This window comes from Meriones unguiculatus, chromosome 6 (assembly GCF_030254825.1).
Source record: "Meriones unguiculatus strain TT.TT164.6M chromosome 6, Bangor_MerUng_6.1, whole genome shotgun sequence".
NCBI lineage: Eukaryota > Metazoa > Chordata > Mammalia > Rodentia > Muridae > Meriones > Meriones unguiculatus.
Genome location: NC_083354.1, coordinates 69,760,895 through 69,781,682, shown reverse-complemented (window position 1 = coordinate 69,781,682; position 20,788 = coordinate 69,760,895). Strand labels below are relative to the sequence as shown.

The following is a 20,788-nucleotide window of genomic DNA, read 5'->3' as shown; positions in this document are numbered from 1 at the left end:
TGTGTTCTACAGTCCAAAAAACCACAGAGGTTAGGCACCTAGCAAGGGACTAGGAGAAGAGAATTTCCCAAGGAAGGAAAACAATATACTGTTATGGAAAGACAAATGGGAAACTAGAATAGGAGGATTTAAAAGGATGGATAATGGAAGAGAAGGATAAAAGAGAGAATATGGGGAGGAACAGCTAATACTAAAAGCCATTTGAAACCCCATGTATTATGTATACAATGTTCTCTCTGCATGTACACCTGCATACCAGAAGATGGCATCAGATCTCATTATAGATGGTTGTGAACCACTGTGTGGTTGCTGGGAATTGAACTTAGGACCTCTGGAAGAACAGCCAGTGGTCTTAACCTCTGAGCCATTTCTGAACCCCTGCTCGGATGTAGCCCATGGTAGCTTAGTATCCAAGTGGGTTCCCTAGTAAGGGGAACAGCGACTAGTTCTGGCATGAACTCAATGGTTGGCACTTTGACCTCCTCCCACCCCCCGAGAGAGAAGCAGCCTTGCTAGGCCACAGGAGGACATTACAGCCAGTCCTGAAGAAACCTGATAAGCTAGGGTCAGATGGAAGGAGAGGAGGACCTCTCCTATCAGTGGACTTGGAAAGGGGCAGGGAAGAGATGAGGGAGGGAGGGTGGGGTTGGGAGGGAATGAGGAGTGGGCTACAGCTGGAATACAAAGTTAATAAACTGTAATATTTAAAAATTAAAAGATAAAAAAAGATAAAAAACAAAAACCAAAACAAAGCAGAAAAGAAAACCCATGTAGAAAACTATTACTGTTGATGCTTCCTAAAATATATACATAAATAAAAGGAATCTAAATGAAGTCACCAAAGAATAGGGGGTAAAATTCCCCAACTAGATATCATGCCACAGTAAAACCTCCAGTGCCAGGAATGGTTTAATGCCTTGTTGAGTTATTGGCCAAAAAAAGTCCCTTGGAAACCCCCAAACATTAAAGGCTACTGTCAAGAATATTGTTTTTTTTCTCTACAACTTGATAAGGCCCTAATGCTGAGGACACCAATTATTTATGTCATGGAACATGAAGAAGTTGAACTGGCACCTAAACAGAAGCTTCACCTTACTGACTAGTGTTCATAGTACTGGAAGGTGCTATGCACACTACCCGAGGAGAAAAGCAGTCATTTGCACCTCCTAGCTACAACCCCTGAAACCTACAACAGTGGCCTGTTTATAAGATATATTGGTACAATAGTGACACAAACACTATGGGAGTAACCAACAACTTTCAGATTGGATTTAAGGTCCATTCCATGAGATGGAACCCACACTTGACAGTACTAAAGTGACCAAAAATCTGACAATAGATAGCTCATGGGCCTAGAGAAAAACCTAATGCTACCATTCTGCTAAAGGAACATAGTGATAAAATGGTCCTAACAACATCCTCCTATACTCACAGATCAGTTCCTTACTCAGCCCTCATCAGAACAGCTTCTTCTTGCAACAGATGGAAGCTAATGCAGAGAGTAAGAAAGTTTGGAGCACTTAGTCCTTCAGAGAATTTACGGAGACTATGGCAGCATGCAGTGTCCACACAGGTTCAAGACAGATGGGGTTCCAGTACTGACAGGGGGAAGAGGACAGGGGCTCCCACACTGAGCCAATAAGCTATCTACAACTGATAAACCTTGGTGAAAAAAACCCAAAAGTTTTCTCCAATGAAATTTCACTGGACTTATTAACCACACTTCAGGGCAGAGCCCACACCCAGGAATAGTTTGCCAACACAAAATAAATTCAATGTTATTTTTGTAAATTTTTTGTTTCATTTTGCTTTTTTTCTGTCTTATAGTCTCTTTTACTTGTTTAATCTGGTTTCCATTTGTGTGCGTGTGTTTCTTGGTTTCTGTGTTTTTTAAGGGCACTTCAGAGAGAAAGAACACAAAGTTGGATGGGCAGGATCTGGGAAGAATTGGGGTAGAGGAAATATATGATCAAAATATATTGCATAAAAACTTTCAATACAAATTAAAACCAGAAATACTGTATGATTAATTCTACAAGAAGGTATTTGTATACATAGCTAAAAGCAATTAAGCCAGTATGGCATATAGAAAATAAAACAAAGACAAAAGATTTATAAATGAGCCTTTAAGAGCTAGTTTTTAGGTAAGTTCAGAAAAGGTAGATACATAATAGATGTCAAATGGTTTTAAGGCAAAAATGCAAATAAAATATTTTTAAAATTTGAACATAAATAAAGAGGGCATTGTAGCCAAGTCACGAAAAACTAATTTTTAATATGCCCAAAGAAAAAGCTACAGAATATTTTCTCAAAAAAGCATAAGAAATATATCACCAATATTGCATTATATAGTTCCTTAGTGACCCCAAGGAATTAGAATATAAAACCTCAATCTGAATGACATTTGTGATATCAAAAAATTAACATAGCTAAACTGATTATGAACAATGCAGGGGTGAGAAAAGATGGGAGCTAAATGTTACACATGAGATGAAAGATGAAAGGGAACAGGAAGACACAAAGGAAGAAGAGGGTATTGAGATAAATATAGAGAAAAAAGTGAAACAAATTTTATTTGGTGGAAGTGGAGGGTGCATCTGACTCTTCTGCCTGCTCCTGGACACTTTTCCTCCTACTGGGTTGCCTCATCCAGCCTTGACAGGAGGCTTACTGCATCCTGTTATGCTGTGTTTGGTTGACATCCCTAGGAGGCCTGCTCTCTTCTGAAGGAAACAGAGGAGCAGTGGATCTGGGGATGGGGTAAGACCGTCGCTCGGAGGAGGGGAAGGATAAGAGGCTGTGGTCAGAATGTATTTGATTGAAGTATAAGGAAAAAGCATAAAAATTAAACAATAAATTCACATGCTAATCAAAACCTGACATTGAATCAATGAAAATTTCAGTAGGTTAGTGCTGTTACTATGACAAATAACAGTGCTATTATTATGACAAAAGGCATCACAAGAGAGGAAAGGGTTAATTTAGCTTACAATTCCAATTCATAGTCCATCATTGCAGGGAACTCACAGAGGAAAGAGCTTGGGACAGCTGGTTACACCACATCCACAGTGAAGAGCATAGAGACACGCATGCGCCCACATGGCCTGCCTTCCTTGCTTTTCATTAGCTCTCTCCTCTCTTATGCAATTCATGGTAAAATAGTGTTGCCCATACTGGGCTTGGTCTTCCTACATCAATGAACAATTAAGACAATCCCTCACAGACATGTTCACAGGCTAACCTGATCTAGGTAATCCCTCACTGAGGCTTTCTTCCCAGGTGATTCTCAATCTCAAGTTGACAAAACTAACCATCACATGTAGGAAAGAAATTTACCTGTAGGATACATGACCAGAAAACTTTTCAAAAGCCCATGTATCTTCAGTTACCTCACCTTTGCCAATGGTATGAAAGATACATTGGAGAAAAGATAGTATGTTCAACAAAGAGTGCTGGGAAAGCTGGATGTCTGTGTATAGAAGAATGACTCTAAATACCCATCTATCATTCTGCACAAAAAGTCACCTCCAAATCTGTCCGAAACCTCAACATAAAACTCTGAAACTGCTAGAGAAAAGGTAGGGAATGCCCTACAAAAACACACAGGAACAGAGAAGGACTGCAGTCTCTCAGGAAATACAACTGACAACAATTGATAAATGAAAGCTCATGAAATTCAAAACCTTCTGTACAGCAAAGGAAACTAAAACAGAAAGGAAACTCATAGAATAAGAGAGAAATTTTCCATCTATACATCCAACAGAGACTTAATTCTACAATATACAAGAAAGTAAATAAACCAACACCAAGAAAACAACCCAGAGCCGGGCAGTGGGGGCACATACCTTTAACCCCAGCACTTGGGAGGCAGAGGCAGGTGGATATGAGATCTGAGTTTGATGCCAGTGTGGTCTACACAGTGAGTCCTAAGACAGCTAGGGATACATAGAGATATCCTGTTTGGGGGAAGGGAGGTTGCTGCCCCCCACAAAATGTCCCATATGTTGGAACTGAGAATTCTCAACAAACAAAAGACAAATGGCCAATAAACATTTCAAAAAATGTTTAATATCAGTTATCAGGGAATGCAAATTAAAGCTACTTTGACATTCCATCTCATCCTGGTCAGAATAATGATCTTCAAAATGTCAGTTACTACAGGAGAAGCTATAGGGAATAGGTACTCTTAGGCATTACTCTTGGGAGTAAAAACTGGTACAATCACCATGGAAATCAGCAAGGAGGTTCCTCAAAAGCTAGAAATAGAAATGATACTGTTAGTTGTATCCAGTGCTGAGAGAATACATTCAATAAGAGATTTAAAAAAAGAAATTCTTGGCCTAACTACTAATACCACCCCGCTTTTAGTGACTGTAACAAAGCCTTGAATTTTATTTGGGGCCACACTTTTAGAGGTTTCAGTCATCACCACCTTACTGTTTTTTGCTTTTTTTTTTTTAAGTTACATTTTAACTGTATCCCAGCTGTATCCCTCATTCCCTCCCAAACCCACCCTCCTTCCCTCATCTCCTCCCTGCCCCTTTCCAAGTCCACTGATAGGGGAGGACCTCCTCCCCTTTCATCTGGCCCTGTTTTATTAGGTATCTTCAGGACTGGCTGCAAAGTCCTCCTCTGTGGTCTAGCAGGACTGCTCCTCCCTTGGAGGGGGGGGTCAAAGAGCCCATCACTGAGTTCATGACAGAAATAGTCCCTGTTCCCCTTACTACGGTACCCACTTGGTTACTGATCCACCACGGGCTACATCCGAGCAGAGGTTCTAGGTTATATCCATACATGGTCCTTGGTTAGAGAAACAGTCTTATATAAGACCCCTTTGCCCAGATATATTTGGTCCTTGTGGAGCTCCTATCCTCTCCACATCATACTAACTCCCCCTTCTTTCATATGATTCCCTGCACTCTGCTGAAGGTTTGGTTATGAGTCTTAGTATCTGCTTTGATACACTGCTAGGTAGGGTCTTTCAAAGGCCCTCTGTGGTAGGCTCCTGTCCTGTTACTTGTTTTCTCCTATGTCCAATGCCCATTCCATTTATCTTTTTAAGTGAGGATTGATCATCTTACCCTGGGTCTTCTTTCTTGTTTATCTTCTTTAGGTGTATAGATTTCATTATGTTTATCATATCTTATAGGTCTATATAGGTGAGTATATACCATGTGTGTATATACCATGTGTGTATTTCTCCTTCTGGGATACCTAACTCAGAATGATCTTTTCTACAACACATGTTGGAGAGGTTGTGGAGAAAGGGGAACCCTCCTCCATTGCTGGTGGGAATGTAAATTGGTACAACCACTTTGGAAATCAATCTGGCGCTTTCTCAGACAATTAGGAATAGTACTTCCTAAAGACCCAGCTATACCACTTCTAGGCATATATCCAAAAGTTGTTCAAGTACACAACAAGGACATTTGCTCAACCATCTTTGTAGCAGCTTTATTTGTAATAAGCAGAACCTGGAAATAACCCATATGTCCATCAACAGAGGAATTGATACAGAAATTGTGGTATTTTTACACAATGGAATATTACTCAGCTATCAAAAACGAGGAAATCATGAAATTTGCAGCTTACTGTTCTTATCCTGCGGTGAGGTTACACATTATGGCAGGAGTGTGTGACAAAACAAAGCTGTTTAATTCATGGTCAAGATGCAACAGAGAGGAAGGAAGGGCTAGAGTTTCATTATACTCTTCTGGTGTTTGTCTTCCAACAACTAGAACACTGTCTACTGGGCCTTACTTTAACGTTCCCACCAAATCCAACAGTGCTAAGCTGAAAACTAAGCTTTTAATACATGGGCCTTTGGGAAACACTCCAAATCTAAACCCTGGCATTATACTAATTTAAATGAACAAGCCCTTTCCCCACTCACCTGTACTTTTTAGCTAGATCATCCCTTTCTGTTTTCTGTTGAGCAAGTATATTATCCATAACTTCTTTTATCTCTAACATCCTTCCAATGTATTGTTCTAGAAACATAGTGATAAAATAAAAGGTCAGCTAAATGAAGAGTAGATAATGCTGAATCTGTTCACCCAAATTTAGACCTATTTTCATTTATTGTTTGAAATGGGGCTTCAATCTTCATTGTTCCAAGCCCACTTACCAATACAAGTGGTCAAGATACTTAAATCAAAGCTTATTTAATTATATCATCCTATGCCCTGAGGTATTCAGAGAAGAACACTGTACGAAGAAAGAACAGTCATTTGTAAATTCTAATTCTGTTACCCATTGATTTATCCTGTAGGAGCTGGGATTCATCTGATATATCTCTATGATCAGCTCTCTTTTCTTCTTGTCTGTCTTGTATGTTGTGGTGGTGTGTATGTGTGATGTATGCAAATTTCTATATGTAGTGCCCCATACATAGGCATGAGAAACCAGATGGAATTTGGGTTGCCAGATTTGTGCAGCGAGCACTGTGAAATCTCCTTGACTTTTACTTTACTTTTCGGGACACAGTCCCTCCCTCAAACTAAAGTTCACTATTTTGGCTAAAAAGACTAAATATTTATTTTCCTTAAAAAATGTTATCCACTGTAATTTGGTCTTTTTGATATTACTTTTCAAAAGTGTCTACAACTTCACAAAATAAGGTCAAATAGTCCTAGAGCAAACCATACATGGTGAAAACACAGGGCACAAAATATTCGGAATTTATAGATGTAAATGGTACATGCCATCAATATATCACTTTTATTATTTCTAGAACAAAGAACATGATCTCTGAAAGAAAAATAATGACCACTTATATCTTTCATATTAACATGGGAAGTAATTTTATTTCTAGCCTTTCCGAAAAGACTGAGTTTATCCACCAGCCTAGAAACATTGTTTAATTAAAAATCAAAGTTCCATCATTCTTTTTTATCATTTAGGCATTTAATTTTTCTTCAATCAAAGTTTCAAAGATTATTCCACTAACTCCTTTTTATTTATTTTTGGTTTTTACAAGACAAGGTTTTTTTTTTGTGTAGCCTTGGCTGTCCTGGCTCTTTTTGTAGACCAGATTGGCCTCGAACTCATAGAGATCTGCCTGCCTCTGCCTCCCCGAGTGCTGGGATTACAAGCATGCCTCATCCCTATTCCTCTTTAATTTTTAAAAATGATCTTCCTTACCACAGTAAGCTGACCATGAAAGAGGGGAAGGCATCCTCAACCTGTCTTCTCATCTCCACACATGCTTCATGGCCTATGCCTGCCACACATACCCCCCATAGTTTACTCTTCCAACTATTATGAACTTGGAAATAAGTATATATTTACCTGCATCTTCAGAGTTTCTTATTTCAAACTTTAGTAAATTTTCTTGTTTTTCTTCTATATCTTGTAGAATGGCACTGATGGTCTGATGCTGCCAGATAAAAATGTTATGAATTCCACTATAAGAGGGAAGATGTAAATGCAGATAGTCTGACAAATACAAATAATATACAGCTTAAAAGCTCATCTTTCTTTGTTCTCAAAATGTACTCATGATTTATGTAATTTAATTGAATGAATGTTGAAGGTATATATAAATAAGTTTAAATATACCTTGCTTTATGTAGTGGGTCTACTGAAAAACAGACAAAAAGGGGTAACCATTAAAGGAATTATAACTTCTGACTTCATTTGAAATTGTAGAAATGTGAGAAAAAAACCTAACATATACTATTTCATGATCACATCTGCGACAAGTTCACTTTTAAGACTGCATGACTATCACTGCTCATTATTAAAATCCCAACCCAAACCCTAGATATATGAAGCACTATTCTCAAAATGCACACAAAGGAGGTTGACAGCTACTCTGTGCCCTTTGCAATACTGACTTGCTGTCTAAAATGCACTCCCAGTTCCCTTTATGTCAAGAACCAGGAAGCGGGCTCTGGAGGCAGACTGCCTGGTGTGAGTCCCAGGTTCCAATTCTTCCCGCCTGTCTGCAAGTTACTTTTCCTTGAGGGTATACTCATGTAAAATGTTAACAACGCCAGTAGAAAGTAAGGGCAAATAAATGCTGGCTATCATTGTTCTAGACAACCCATTTCAAATATTAAACCTCTGCCCAACATAATCCACACTGACTTGTCTTTTCGTAAATTAGTAATTTTAGAGCCACATAATGCTTTTTACAAAATATTTCATGTCTTATAAGCTAGAACATGTTTTTAAAAAATTTTTGTGTATGCTTTACAAAATCATGTACACATAATTGTCATGCAATAAAAGACTGATGGACCAATATACATTTTTTCATAAAATCTCAATATATATTATTATTTTAATTAGTGTTAAAGCCTAGAAAATTCTTTACATGCACACATTTACTTATTTATTTATTTGTTTATTTAGTGTGTGTGTGTATGTGTGTGTACTTACGCACATGCAAATTTTGGAAGGTGGTTCTCTCCTACCACCTGGATTCTGGGGATGGGACTTAGGTGGCCAGACTTGGTGGCAAGTGCCTTTACCTGGTGAATTTTCTTATTAGAGATGGTAAAGCAATCTTTGTGTTGCCATTTATTAAGTGCATCATAAAACTATAAAATATTAAATTGTAAAACAAACAAAAAACTTGAGGTCTATCTCTTTACATGGTAAATTGCTTATGATTACAAAAGCAAACACAGTAAATCACATAGCATTATCTTGACTCACTCTGTTCAACTGACATTATCATGAAAAATTAACATTCAATCCATGTCCTTAAAATGGAAAGACTGCTGTCACTATCCAATGGCTGGCTCTTTGAAGGAATGGTATTTTCTAGGCTGAAGAATGAAAGAAATCTAATGTCACTCACCTCAGGAAGGCTTTCATTTCCCTTTGCCTTTTGTAAGGGAGGAGAACCAATAGCTTTGTCATCCTTACAAATACTCTGCTTATATCTTTTTGGCCGAACAGCAGGAATTTTTACTTAAAAAAAAATAAAGTTATAAAATAAGAGTGGTCAAAAGTGTTGCTTTCGTTTATCAGTTTTAATTGTGAAAAGGAAGAAAAAGACAAATTAAGACAATAATTATTGCCTTAATGCTAGCTAGCTTCTCATTATTATTACCTATGACAACAGCACTTATTACATACTAGATTATTTCTTGGTGTATCATCTTATTTAATATTCAAATATTTGTATGAACACCTTGCTTGAAGTAGGCAGTTTGTTACAAATTTTATTAAGAAGTGAAATGTCAGAAGTTCAGGAAATTTCCCAATATAACACAGTTAATTCCTGAAACTAGATGCTGTCTGAATCCACGTGCACTAACTACTATGACTCATTGCTCTGGAGTGCTCTCTTGGATTCACTTTCTATTATGCCCATGTTACCGTTTGTTCTATACTCCTCATTCCTCTGAGAATCTAACCAAATATACATTCAAGAAACAGTACACATAAGAGTCCCAATATCTCCAAATTTCAAGATTCCTTAATATGGTAAGCTCAGTAAAATTATGGGAGCTTAATCTTCAAGTATGGCTGTAGGGAAAGCAAACTCAATGGGCTCCAAAGAAGAGAAGAATGTTTCATGTGATCTAGACCACTAATAATTAATTACACATTAATATTTTTGTTTTAACCAACTACAATAGAAATCCATCTACGCTTGAAAATCAACAGCTGGTGAAAAGCATGGTAAGCCTGGAAAGATATGTCTCACTCCTACATTCTCTACAGCAAGAGCAGAAACACTCCCAAGTTTCTTCTGAGTCAAGGTTCAATCATGAGGAAAAAACAAAATAAACAACAAACAAACAAAAAAGCTAACTCTTTTCAACACTTTATAAAGTGTAAATTATTGCAAAATTACTTGATAAATTTTTGCCTAGTTATACATTTTCTTCAAATAGTCTCTTAACTATGAATCTAATAAATTCAGAAATCATTACACATTTTTAACAGAATGAAATTTTAGCTGTTAGGACTTCAACATAATGTCACTCTTTTCTGGCCCTTCCTTATACAATCAAATCAGCACCTTGTTTTAAATTATGTCTCTGTCTCAAAACAAAGGTAGGGAGATCAAGGTTTGATGAACACATGGTGTGTTTCACTTCAGTAATCTCAATCCAATAGCATCATACGGGTTTTGAAAAAAGGCTTTCCTACCAAACATGCATAATTCCTGGGCTTGATCCCTAACAGTAGATTTAAAAACTCCACGTCCTGAAGATGGGAACTGTGGAAGAGAAAAGCATATCTATGGTGGAATAATTTCAAATGTGTAAGATTTGACAATAGGCGCTCATGTGTTGCTCATACTTTCCCTGCATCCACAGGGTTTTTCACCAACATACTTTTCCCACCACTCAGGTTCTATTTACCCTTCAATCTTCAACATCTACATACTAGTTTCTAAATCTCTAATTTCTCCCAGAATTGACTACCATCACACCCCTGGGAAATAAAAATGTCAATAGCTACCCATTATCTTTTGTTATTTAGACAATAAATTATAGTTTTGGTGCCACTTATCTCCAGTTGCTTCTTCCTGAAATAGATAGGTAGCTCAAACCCAACAATGTTTTGTTTGCATTTTTCTTTTAGCTTTATTGTGGTGCTTGCCCATCACATTCTGTAGAGACCAATTTAGATTTGGGTCCCTCTCCCTTGGTGTAGAGGAACACACCAACTCCCTGGTGGAGCCTCCAGCCAGCTAAGCAACCCTACAATGAACAACTAGCGGTCTATAAAGTTCTGTGTCATTAGGCTCTGTGTCTAGTGGTCAGGTGGTGTCTTCCTGAACAATAATGTGTATGGATACAGAAGTACACAAACCTCAAGAAAGCCCCACAGACATTCCAACAGGTGGTTTCTAGACCAGCAACAGCAAATGTAACCATCCAGTGGGTCACAGAAGACTTTATGAACCTAGAGACTGGTTTTCCAAAGTAGTAAGATTTGGGCATCAGGTAAATGCCTAGCTATACTGCCCCTCATGAGAGATTTGTACACAAATATAAAATTAAAAAAATTTTATATACTATGACAATATTGATAAAATAGTATCTTTTGCACTAAAAAATCAAAAAGGAATGTGGAAAGGGGAAAACTAAATTAGTAATACATGATCTATAAATTTTATCTTTAGGGATTTATTTTTATGTGTGTAAGTGTTTCCTATATATATGTCATTGGCCCTGTACATGCAGCGCCTGCAGAGGCCAGACGAGAGCATCAAAGACCTTGAAACTGGAGTTATGTGTGCTTGTGAGCCACCATGTAAGTTCTGGGAATTGAACCTGGGTCCTATGGAAGAGCAGCCAGTAATTTTAACTGCTGTGCTATCTTTCCAGCCCCTAAATAAAACAAATAGAATACTAATTTCTAAAAATAAATGATGTATTTTGAAGAACAGAGGAAATACCAATCCCCAGTTAGGAAATAACAATATACTCTATATGAGATGGTTTTATTTTGCTAAGCAGAGATATATACCTGTATAAAATAAAAAGTAATGTTGACATGCCTACCAGTAACCGTAGAGTTACTACCATCTCCATTATTGGTCTCAACAGCACCATAAGATTTTAGTAATTCTTTCATTTGTTCATTTTTTGCTTCGTCCAAAGCAGTCCTCTGTTTCTGATCTTTCTGATTAGGGTCTGCTCCATGTTCTAGGAGTATCTCAGCTGCCTGGAAGGTAATATTTCGAGGTTATGTCTACATATCTGCTTTCATCTTAAGACACCACCACCAAGCATTTATCTTCAGGTTATGGACAAGAAGCATTTCGATTTGATATGGTAACTATAACTCTGATTGAGCTTGACTGGCCCCAGAAGAGAACATTAACAAGCACAAAGCACAGTGTGCTGCTTCCTTGTAGAAAAGAGGTAAGTACAGGTAATGCTCCCTCTAGTCACTTCTGCCCAGAAGAATTTCTGTGCCTATCGTTCCCAAAAGTAGCTGTAAACCATATGTGCCCTACTGAGTATCTGAATCACAGCAAATATAACCAGGTAACAGAATTCTTTATTATATTAATTCAAATTAAAATAGCAAAATGTAGATCACAGCTACTGCACTGACAGGTCTACACAGCACAGTCACTTGTATACACTGTGGCGTCGCTGATACAGTCTCACTCCTCTGCCCAACCTTCTGGTCATGTAAAGATGGCAAGCCTTGCTTCAGGACTACATTATAGTATAACCCATACTGCATGTTACCAATTCAGTGTAGTTTAATGAAATTCTATTTGGACAAGCATTCTGGTGAATTAATTTACCAACCTAACATCTATTCTAAAATCTTCTATCGAGAAATATGTGCCTTATAAAGCACCAAAGATGGAAGTAGTATTTAGAAATGATCTACTCTGTTCCTTGTCTTCTCCTACTTTCGATGTCTATCCTGTTTGCCCTTCTGAATGAAGATTGATCATCTTACCCAGGATCCTCTTTGTTGTTTAGCTTCTTTGGGGGTATAGATTTTAGTATGTTTAGTCTATATTATATGGCTAATATCAAGTACAGAGGCCTTCCACAGAGGACCTCTGAAAGACTCTACCCACCAGGGTATCAAAGGAGATACTGAGACTCAGAGCCAAATTTTGGGCAGAGTGCCAGAATCCTTATGAAAGAAGGAGACAGAAAGACCTGGAGGGGACAGAAACTCCACAAGGAGAGCCAAAAAACCTGGGCCCAGGGAGCCTGCAGAGACTAATACTCCAACTAAGGACCATGCATGAAGAGGACCTAGATCTCCCTGTTCAAAGGAAGCCCATTGGCTGCTCAGTTTCAAAGTGGGTTCCCTAATAAACAGGGGCTTTCTCTGACAGAAACTGATTGGCCTGCTCTTTGATCACCTCCCCCCGGGGTGGTGGTGGCAGGGTGCAGCCTTGCCAGGCCACAGAGGAAGATCATGCAGCCAGCCTTGATGAGACCTGATAAGGTAACGGTCAGATAGAAGGGGAGGAAGTCCTCCCTATCAGAGGACTAGGGAAAAGGAATAGAGGGAGAAGGGTGAGGGTGGGTGGGACTGGGAAAAGAGGGGTGGGGCTGCAGTGGGGATACAAAGTGAATAAACTGTAATTAATAAAAATTTAAAAATAAAAACAAAAATATGATGTCATAAAAAATTAAAAGAAATGATCTACTCTAACACCGTCATTATACAGAAAGAAAATAAGTCAAAAGGTTGTGCCATTTCATGATAAATCATTTGTAATATAAATAAGGTTACTCTGAATAACTCAAAGTTGAGTGTTACAAGGACTAGAGAGTTGGCTCAGTGGGTAAAGGTGCTTGCTGCCAAGCTGGATGACCTGAGTTTGATACCTGGGATCCACATGGTAGAAGAGAATCCACCAACAGAGGTTGTCCTTGGACTTCTGTATAGTACCCTAAAAATGCCCACAAATATATGGCCCCACATACAAATAAATGAATGTAATACAATTTAAAGTAAACTCAAAGAAAAAGTTGCATGTTCACATGCTGGTAGCTCACAACTGTCTGTAGTTCTAGTTCTAGGGGATCTAACATTTCTGGTCTCCACGGGCTCCTGCACACATGTGCTGACACATGCACTCAGGGTACATGCACATAAAATGAGATAAAATAAATAGTTTAAAAGATTTGCGTTAGGAGGAAGACAATGCAGCCAGCCCTGATGAGACTTGATAAACTAGGGTCAGATGGAAGGGGAGGAGGACCTCCCCTATCAGGGGACTAGGTGAGGGGCATGGGAGGAGAAGAGGGAGGAAGGACAGGATTGGGAAGGGATGAAGGAGGGGGCTACAGCTGGGATACAAAGTGAATAAATTGTAATAAAATTTAAAAAGATATTAAAGAAAAAAAGATTTGTGTTAGAAGTTTGTAATCAAACAAAATTAAAAGCAGCTAACATTTAAGTTACAGTATAAGCAAAACAGTCTAAGAGCCAGTGATCCTACAGCAAAGCTAGTCACTCAAAACTATGGGAAATATGAAATGGCAAAAATATGCTCAAAACTTGAGTAGTATGGAGGCTTACTATGTGACAACAGATTTTTACCTTTCTGCTTATACAAAGAATACAGAGACAAAGGAGACATTTAGAAGCCACTGAGGCAGCAGAAATTAGCATTTATCATATGACTTAGGAAACATAGTTTCTCCTAATCTGAGAGTCTGGTTCTTTTATTTCATTCACGTCTTTGAAAGAATTTCTTTTTTTTTAATTTTCATAGTCTTAACTTGTCAGGTCAGCCATTAAAGCCCATGCCTATTTGATTCTACTTAGGAAATATTTGCCTATCTGAAAAATCACATTTTCTTCTGCTTTCTTTTAGGAGGTTGTCTTAATTAACTCTTTCAGATCTATAACCCATTTAAAGTTAATTTTTCTATATAGACTAGAAAGATTAAGTTTCTAAAAATTTGCATATAGAAATCTAAATATCCAACTCTATCCAACTTTGTATCACTGTAAAAAATCAACTGACCATATTTGTGGGTCTATTTCGACATGCTGTTTTCTGTCCAATTGATTTGTATATGAAAAACTCAGTGGTTCATAATTACGGTGGTTTTTCCCCATGGATGTATTCAGCAATGTCTAGAGACATTTTGCTTATCACATTTTGGATACAGATGGCACTGAGTAGGTAGAGATCAGCAATGCTGTTCAACATCCTGTTTATGTACATGGTAGCACTCAACGACTAAGAAACATTTAGTGGTGCTAATGTTGAATACCCTGTCCTAAATTGCATTTCTTGATTGTTCCAGATATAGGATAAGTATCTATACCCTACAAAAGATGTTGAACCATCAAAGACTGCATTTCAAAACTGTCTCAGCTATTTTTTTATTTTTATTTTTTATTAATTACACTTTATTCACTTTGTATACCCCCAGAAGTCCCTCCCTCCTCCCCTCCCAGGCCAACCCTCCTTCCCCCTTCTTCACACATGCCCCTCCCCAAGTCCAATGATAGGGGAGGTCCTCCTCTCCTTCCTTCTGATTTTAGTCTATCAGATCACATCAGGAGTGGCTGGCTGCACTGTCATCTTCTGTGGCCTGGTAAGGCTGCTCTCCCCTCGGGGAGGTGATCAAAGAGCAGGCCAATCAGATTATGTCAGAGGCAGTCCCTCTTCCCATTACTATGGAACCCACTTGGACACTAAACTGCCATGGACTACATCTGTGCAGGGGTTCTAGGATATCTCCATGCCTGGTACTTGGTTGGAATATGAGTCTCTGGAAAGAACCCTGTGTTCAAATTTTCTGGTTCTGTTGCTCTCCTTGTGGGGTTCCTGTCCTCTCCTGATCTTACTATTTCCCACTTCTTACATAAGATTCCATGCACTCTGCCCAATAGTTGGCCAAAAGTCTCAGCGTCTGCTTTGATAGTCTGCAGGGCAGAGCCTTTCAGAGGCCCTCTGTGGCAGGTTCCTAGGTTGTTTCCTGTTTTCTTCTTCTTCTGATGTCCATCCTCTTTGCCTTTCGGGATAGGGATTGAGCGTTTTAGTCAGGGTCCTCTCTCTTGATTAGTTTCTTTAGATGTACAGATTTTAGTAGGTTTATCCTATGTTATATGTCTATATGAGTGAGTATATACCATCTGTGTCTTTCTGTTTCTGAGACAGCTCACTCAGGATGATCCTTTCCAGGCCCCACCATTTACCTGCAAATTTCATGATTTCCTTATTTTTCTTTGCAGAGCAATATTCCATTGTGTAGATGTACCACAATTTCTGCATCCATTCTTCAGCTGAGGGGCATCTGGGCTGTTTCCAGCTTCTGGCTATTACAAATAAGGCTGCTACAAACATGGTTGAACAAATGTCCTTTTGGTGTACTTGAGCCTCTTTTGGATATATGCCTAGGAATGGTATGGTTGGATCTTGAAGAAGCACTATTCCTATTTGTCTGAGAAAGTGCCAAATCGATTTCCAGAGTGGTTGTACAAGTTTACATTCCCACCAGCAGTGGAGGAGGGTTCCCCTTTCTCCACGACCCCTCCACTATGTACTATCACTTGAGTTTTTTATCTTGGCCATTCTCATGGGTGTAAGGTGAAATCTCAGGGTCGTTTTGATTTGCATTTCCCTGATGGCTAATGAGGTTGAGCATTTCTTTAAATGTTTCTCTGCCATTCTATATTCCTCTACAGAGAATTCTCTGTTTAGCTCTGTTCCCCATTTTTTAATTGGATTACTTGGTTTGCTGCTTTTCAGCTTCTTTAGTTTTTTATATATACTGGATATTAGCCCTCTGTCAGATAAAGGGTTGGTGAAGATTCTTTCCCAATCTGTAGGCTGTCGTTTTGTTTTGATGACAGTGTCCTTTGCTTTACAGAAGCTTTTCAGTTTCATGAGGTCCCATTTATTGATTGTTGCCCTTAGAGCCTGTGCTGTTGGTGTTCTGTTCAGGAAGTTATCCCCTGTGCCAATGAGTTCAAGGGTATTCCCCACTTTTTCTTCTAAGAGGTTTAGTGTGTCTGGTTTTATGTTGAGGTCTTTGATCTACTTGGACCTCAGTTTTGTGCAGGGTGATATGTATTTGCACTTTTCTACATGAAGACATTCAGTTAGACCAGCACCATTTGTTGAAGATGCTATCTTTTTTCCATTGTTTTTATTCTTTTTTCCATTCCATTTTGGCATCTTTGTCAAAGATCAGGTGTCCATAAGTGTGTGGGTTTATTTCTGGGTCTTCTGTTCGGTTCCATTGATCCACCATTCTGTTTCTATGCCAGTACCATGCAGTTTTTTATAACTGTTGTTCTATAGTACAGCTTAAGATCAGGGATGGAAATACCTCCAGAAGATCTTTTATTGTAGAGGATTGTTTTAGCAATTCTGGGTTTCTTGTTATTCCATATGAAGTTGAGAATTTTTCTTTCCAGGTCTGTAAAGAATTGTGTTAGTAATTTGATGGGAATTGCATTGAATCTGTAGATTGCTTTTGGTAAGATGGCCATTTTTACTATGTTAATCCTGCCAAGCCATGAGCACAGGAGATCTTTCTTGTCTCAGCTATTTTAGCTATTTCTTTTTTCTTTCTTTCTTTCTTTCTTTCTTTCTTTCTTTCTTTCTTTCTTTCTTTCTTTCTTTCTTTTCTTCTTCTTCTTCTTCTTCTTCTTCTTCTTCTTCTTCTTCTTCTTCTTCTTCTTCTTCTTCTTCTTCTTTTTTTTGCTTTTTTTTGAGACAGAGTTCCTCTATGTAGCCTTGGCTGTCCTGGACTCACTTTGTAGAGGAGGCTGGCCTTGAACTCACAGAGATCCATCTACCTGCCTCTGCCTCCCACTGTGCCAGGCTTGTCTCAGCTATTCCAAGCTCTTTTCATTTCCATATAAATTTTTTATTTGTTCAGTTTTGTGTTTGGGTTTTTATGGGGGGGAGGGGAGGGTTCAAGACAGGGTTTCTCTGTATAGCCTTGTCTCTCCTGGATTCGCTTTGTAGACCAGGCCGGCCTAAAACTCACAGACATCTGCCTGCCTCTGCCTCCCTGAGCACTGAAATTACAGGTGTGTACCATTAGGAGGTGAAACTTTGTTGGAGGAAGCACTTCACTGGGGACAGGAGATAGCCTTGCCCCTCTTCATCCTTTCACTCATCTTCCTGTGTGGCTTACAGTATGAATAGCTAGATTCCTGCTCCTGCCACCATGCCTTCTCTGCAATGATGGACTATGAACCAGAAACCCAAATAAAACCCTTTCTCCTCTAAGTTTCTTTTGGGTCATGGTGTTTTATCACACATTAGAAAAGTCTTCAATATATGTTTGCATTCCATTTTGGCTAGAGAAAAACCTTTACATGATTTAAAGTCTTTTAAATTTATTAAACTTAACTTCATGGCTTAAATCTATGGTTTATATTGGTAAATATTCTATGAACACTCAAAAAGATTGCATACTCTGTCACAAATCATACATCTTCAATAAACAGCAAATAAATAAGCTGAAATGTTTAAAATCCAGACCATTTATTTTTTAAAATTGTAGTTTCTAGCTATGACTGTGGATTTTTTTACATCTTCATTTCAATTCTATTAGGTTTACTTGATGTCTTGTAATTTAATAATTATGCCACGTGCTTTCAGAACTATAATGTCTTCCTGGTAAATGTTCCTTTATCATTATGCAATGTCTGTTCTTTCGCACTATTACTTGCTTCGACATCTACTTTGCCACATGTTCCCAGAGCCATGCTTTCTCTTATTACTTGTGGAGTATATCTTTTCTATAATTTTGCTGTAATCCCAGAAAAAAAAGTCATGCTGATTTTGAAGATTGTGTAAGGTTAATAGACTGATTGGAATCTCATGGTCCTGGAGAATGTGAATGTTGCAGATCCAGAGACAGAACTCTATCAGTCTAACTTTAGTCTCTTTAAATTTATTTGTCACCTGGGTCTGACCTAACAACCCTTTTAAAAATTAAAACTTTTTTACTGTATATATGCACTGTACATTCCACTGTGTTACATAGGAAACCTATAAGTGTGTTATATACATACTTATATACATATATGTGTATATGTACAAACACACACACACACACACACACTACATGATCTAACATCTCTTTGACAGTCTGGTAAAACATTTGGAATGTATTGTTAGCTGACCACTAATTCCTACTAGTCCCAAAGCTCAGAATGTTATCAGACAACATTTAAACCCTGTAACAGTTTTCCCTACTTAGTCACAACCCACCAGTTTGATGTCTCCATCATTGTATTTGGTAAATACTTTGATTTATGATTTTGTTCTCTGACTATAGGAGTTCATGTCACTACTTCCAAGATGGAACATGGTATTTGTGGCAAATGAATCCATGCTTCTGTTTCATGGTCATGTATAGCTGATGCTGAATAAATTGTTTCACTAGAATGAAAACTGTGTTTTGTATCATAACAATTACAGTGAACACAGAGTTTCCTTAGAAAATTAAAAACTAATATATAATTTATCAATCCCATTACTGTTCATATACATGAATGGGGTAAAGGCACTGTTTCAAAGAGGTCTCTGCACTGCCATGCTCATTCCCACATTACACACACACACACAAAGATATGGAATGAACTCATCCATGTATGTTGATGGATGCAAAAGTCACAGACAAATATTTTCATATTCTTATATATTCACACACATTGCAATAGCATAACACTCAGCATTTAAAAACAAGCAAATCATCTTGGCACGATAGCACACATGGCATTTGCTTGACAAAGGTAAGGAAACAATAAGTTCAAGGTACTATGGGCTATCTAGCCAGATCTTGTAAAACCATATATTCTTAAGAATTTGTTCACTCTTTGTTATTTTATTTTTTCCTTTTTTATTATCATTTATTACAATTTATTCAATTTGTGTCACGGCTATGGTCCCTCCCTCATCTAATTCTTTGTTATTTTAAATACTTTAAAGTCCAAAGAATTCTGCTAAAAAAAAAGGCAACCTACCTTGGTCTTAAATGTTAGTTCACATTTTCTATCTCTGTAAATATTAAATTCAGTAACATATGGCTACACTTAAGCTGAAACAGCAAGGGAACATTTACAAAATTATTATAACGTGGGTCTCAGAGCTATAAACATAAAAATAAGTACTCAAGAGAGTTCCAAAGAAATTTGTGTCTGTGTCCACGTTCATGCCCATGTGTGTGTACATGTACGTGTGGGTGACTGTGAGAGAACATTAGTGCATGTGATTATGGAGGTCAAAGGTCACCCTTATGTGTCATTCATTAGACTGGAAGTCTTATACCTTGTTTTAAAATTATTATTATTATATTGAGTGGCAGAGAAACACTTAAAGGAATGTTAAACATCTTTAGTCATTTGGGAAATGCAAATCAAAGTGACCCTGAAATTTCACCTTACACCCTTCAGAATGGCTAAGATAAAAAACTCAAGTGACAATACATACTGGAGAGGTTGTGGAGAAAGGGGACTCCTCCTCCATTGCTGGTAGGAATGTAAACTTTTACAACCACTTTGGAAATCAATCTGGTGCTTTCACTGACAATTAGGACTAGTGCTTCCTCAAGATCCTGCTATACCATTCCTAGGCATATATCCAAAAGATGAAAAGGTACAAAACAAGGACATTTGTTCAACCATGTTCATTGGAGCTTTATTCCTAATAGCTAGAAGCTGGAAACAATCCAGATGTCCCTCAACTAAGGAATGGATACAGAAATTGTAGTACATTTACACAATAGAATACTACTCAGCAATTAAAAAACAAGGAAATCATGAAATTTGTAGGCAAATGGTGGGAACTAGAAGAGATCACCCTGAGTGAGGTATCTCAGAAGCAGAAAGACACACAGGGTATATACTCACTTATAAGTGGATACTAGACACATAGTATAGGATAAACATATTAAAATCTGTACACCTGAAGAAGCTAAGCAAGAAGGAGGACCCTTGATAAGATGATCAATTCTTACTCAGAAAGGCAAATGAGATAGACATTGGAAGATGGTGAAAACAAGAAGCAAGACAGAAGCCTACCACAGAGGGCCTCTGAAATATTCTACCCAGCAGGGTATCAAAGCAGATGCTTAGACTCATAGCCAAACTGTGGGCAGAGCGTAGGGAATCTTAAGAAAGAAGGGGGAGATAGAAAGACCCAAAGGGGTCAGGAGCTCCACAAGGAGAGCAAGAGAACCAAAATATCTAGGCAAAGGGGTCTTTTCTTTTTTTTTTCTATATTTGTCTTTTTTTTAATTTTTCATCAATTACACTTTATTCATTCTGCATCCCCCCATAAGCCCCTCCCTCCTCCCCTCCCAATCCCACCCTCTCTCCTCCCTCTGCATGCATGCCACTCCCC

At 38.1% G+C, this 20,788-nt stretch overlaps 1 protein-coding gene across 1 annotated transcript in view; it reads right to left on the bottom strand.

The window, feature by feature from the left end:
• Ankrd31 (ankyrin repeat domain 31) overlaps positions 1-20,788 on the bottom strand; it is a 151,295-nt gene that overhangs the window by 58,262 nt on the left and 72,245 nt on the right. Inside the window, 4 exon segments of the mRNA XM_060386149.1 lie at positions 5,894-5,990; positions 7,291-7,378; positions 8,810-8,922; positions 11,478-11,640. Of these exon segments, the coding sequence (XP_060242132.1) occupies positions 5,894-5,990; positions 7,291-7,378; positions 8,810-8,922; positions 11,478-11,640 (461 nt within the window).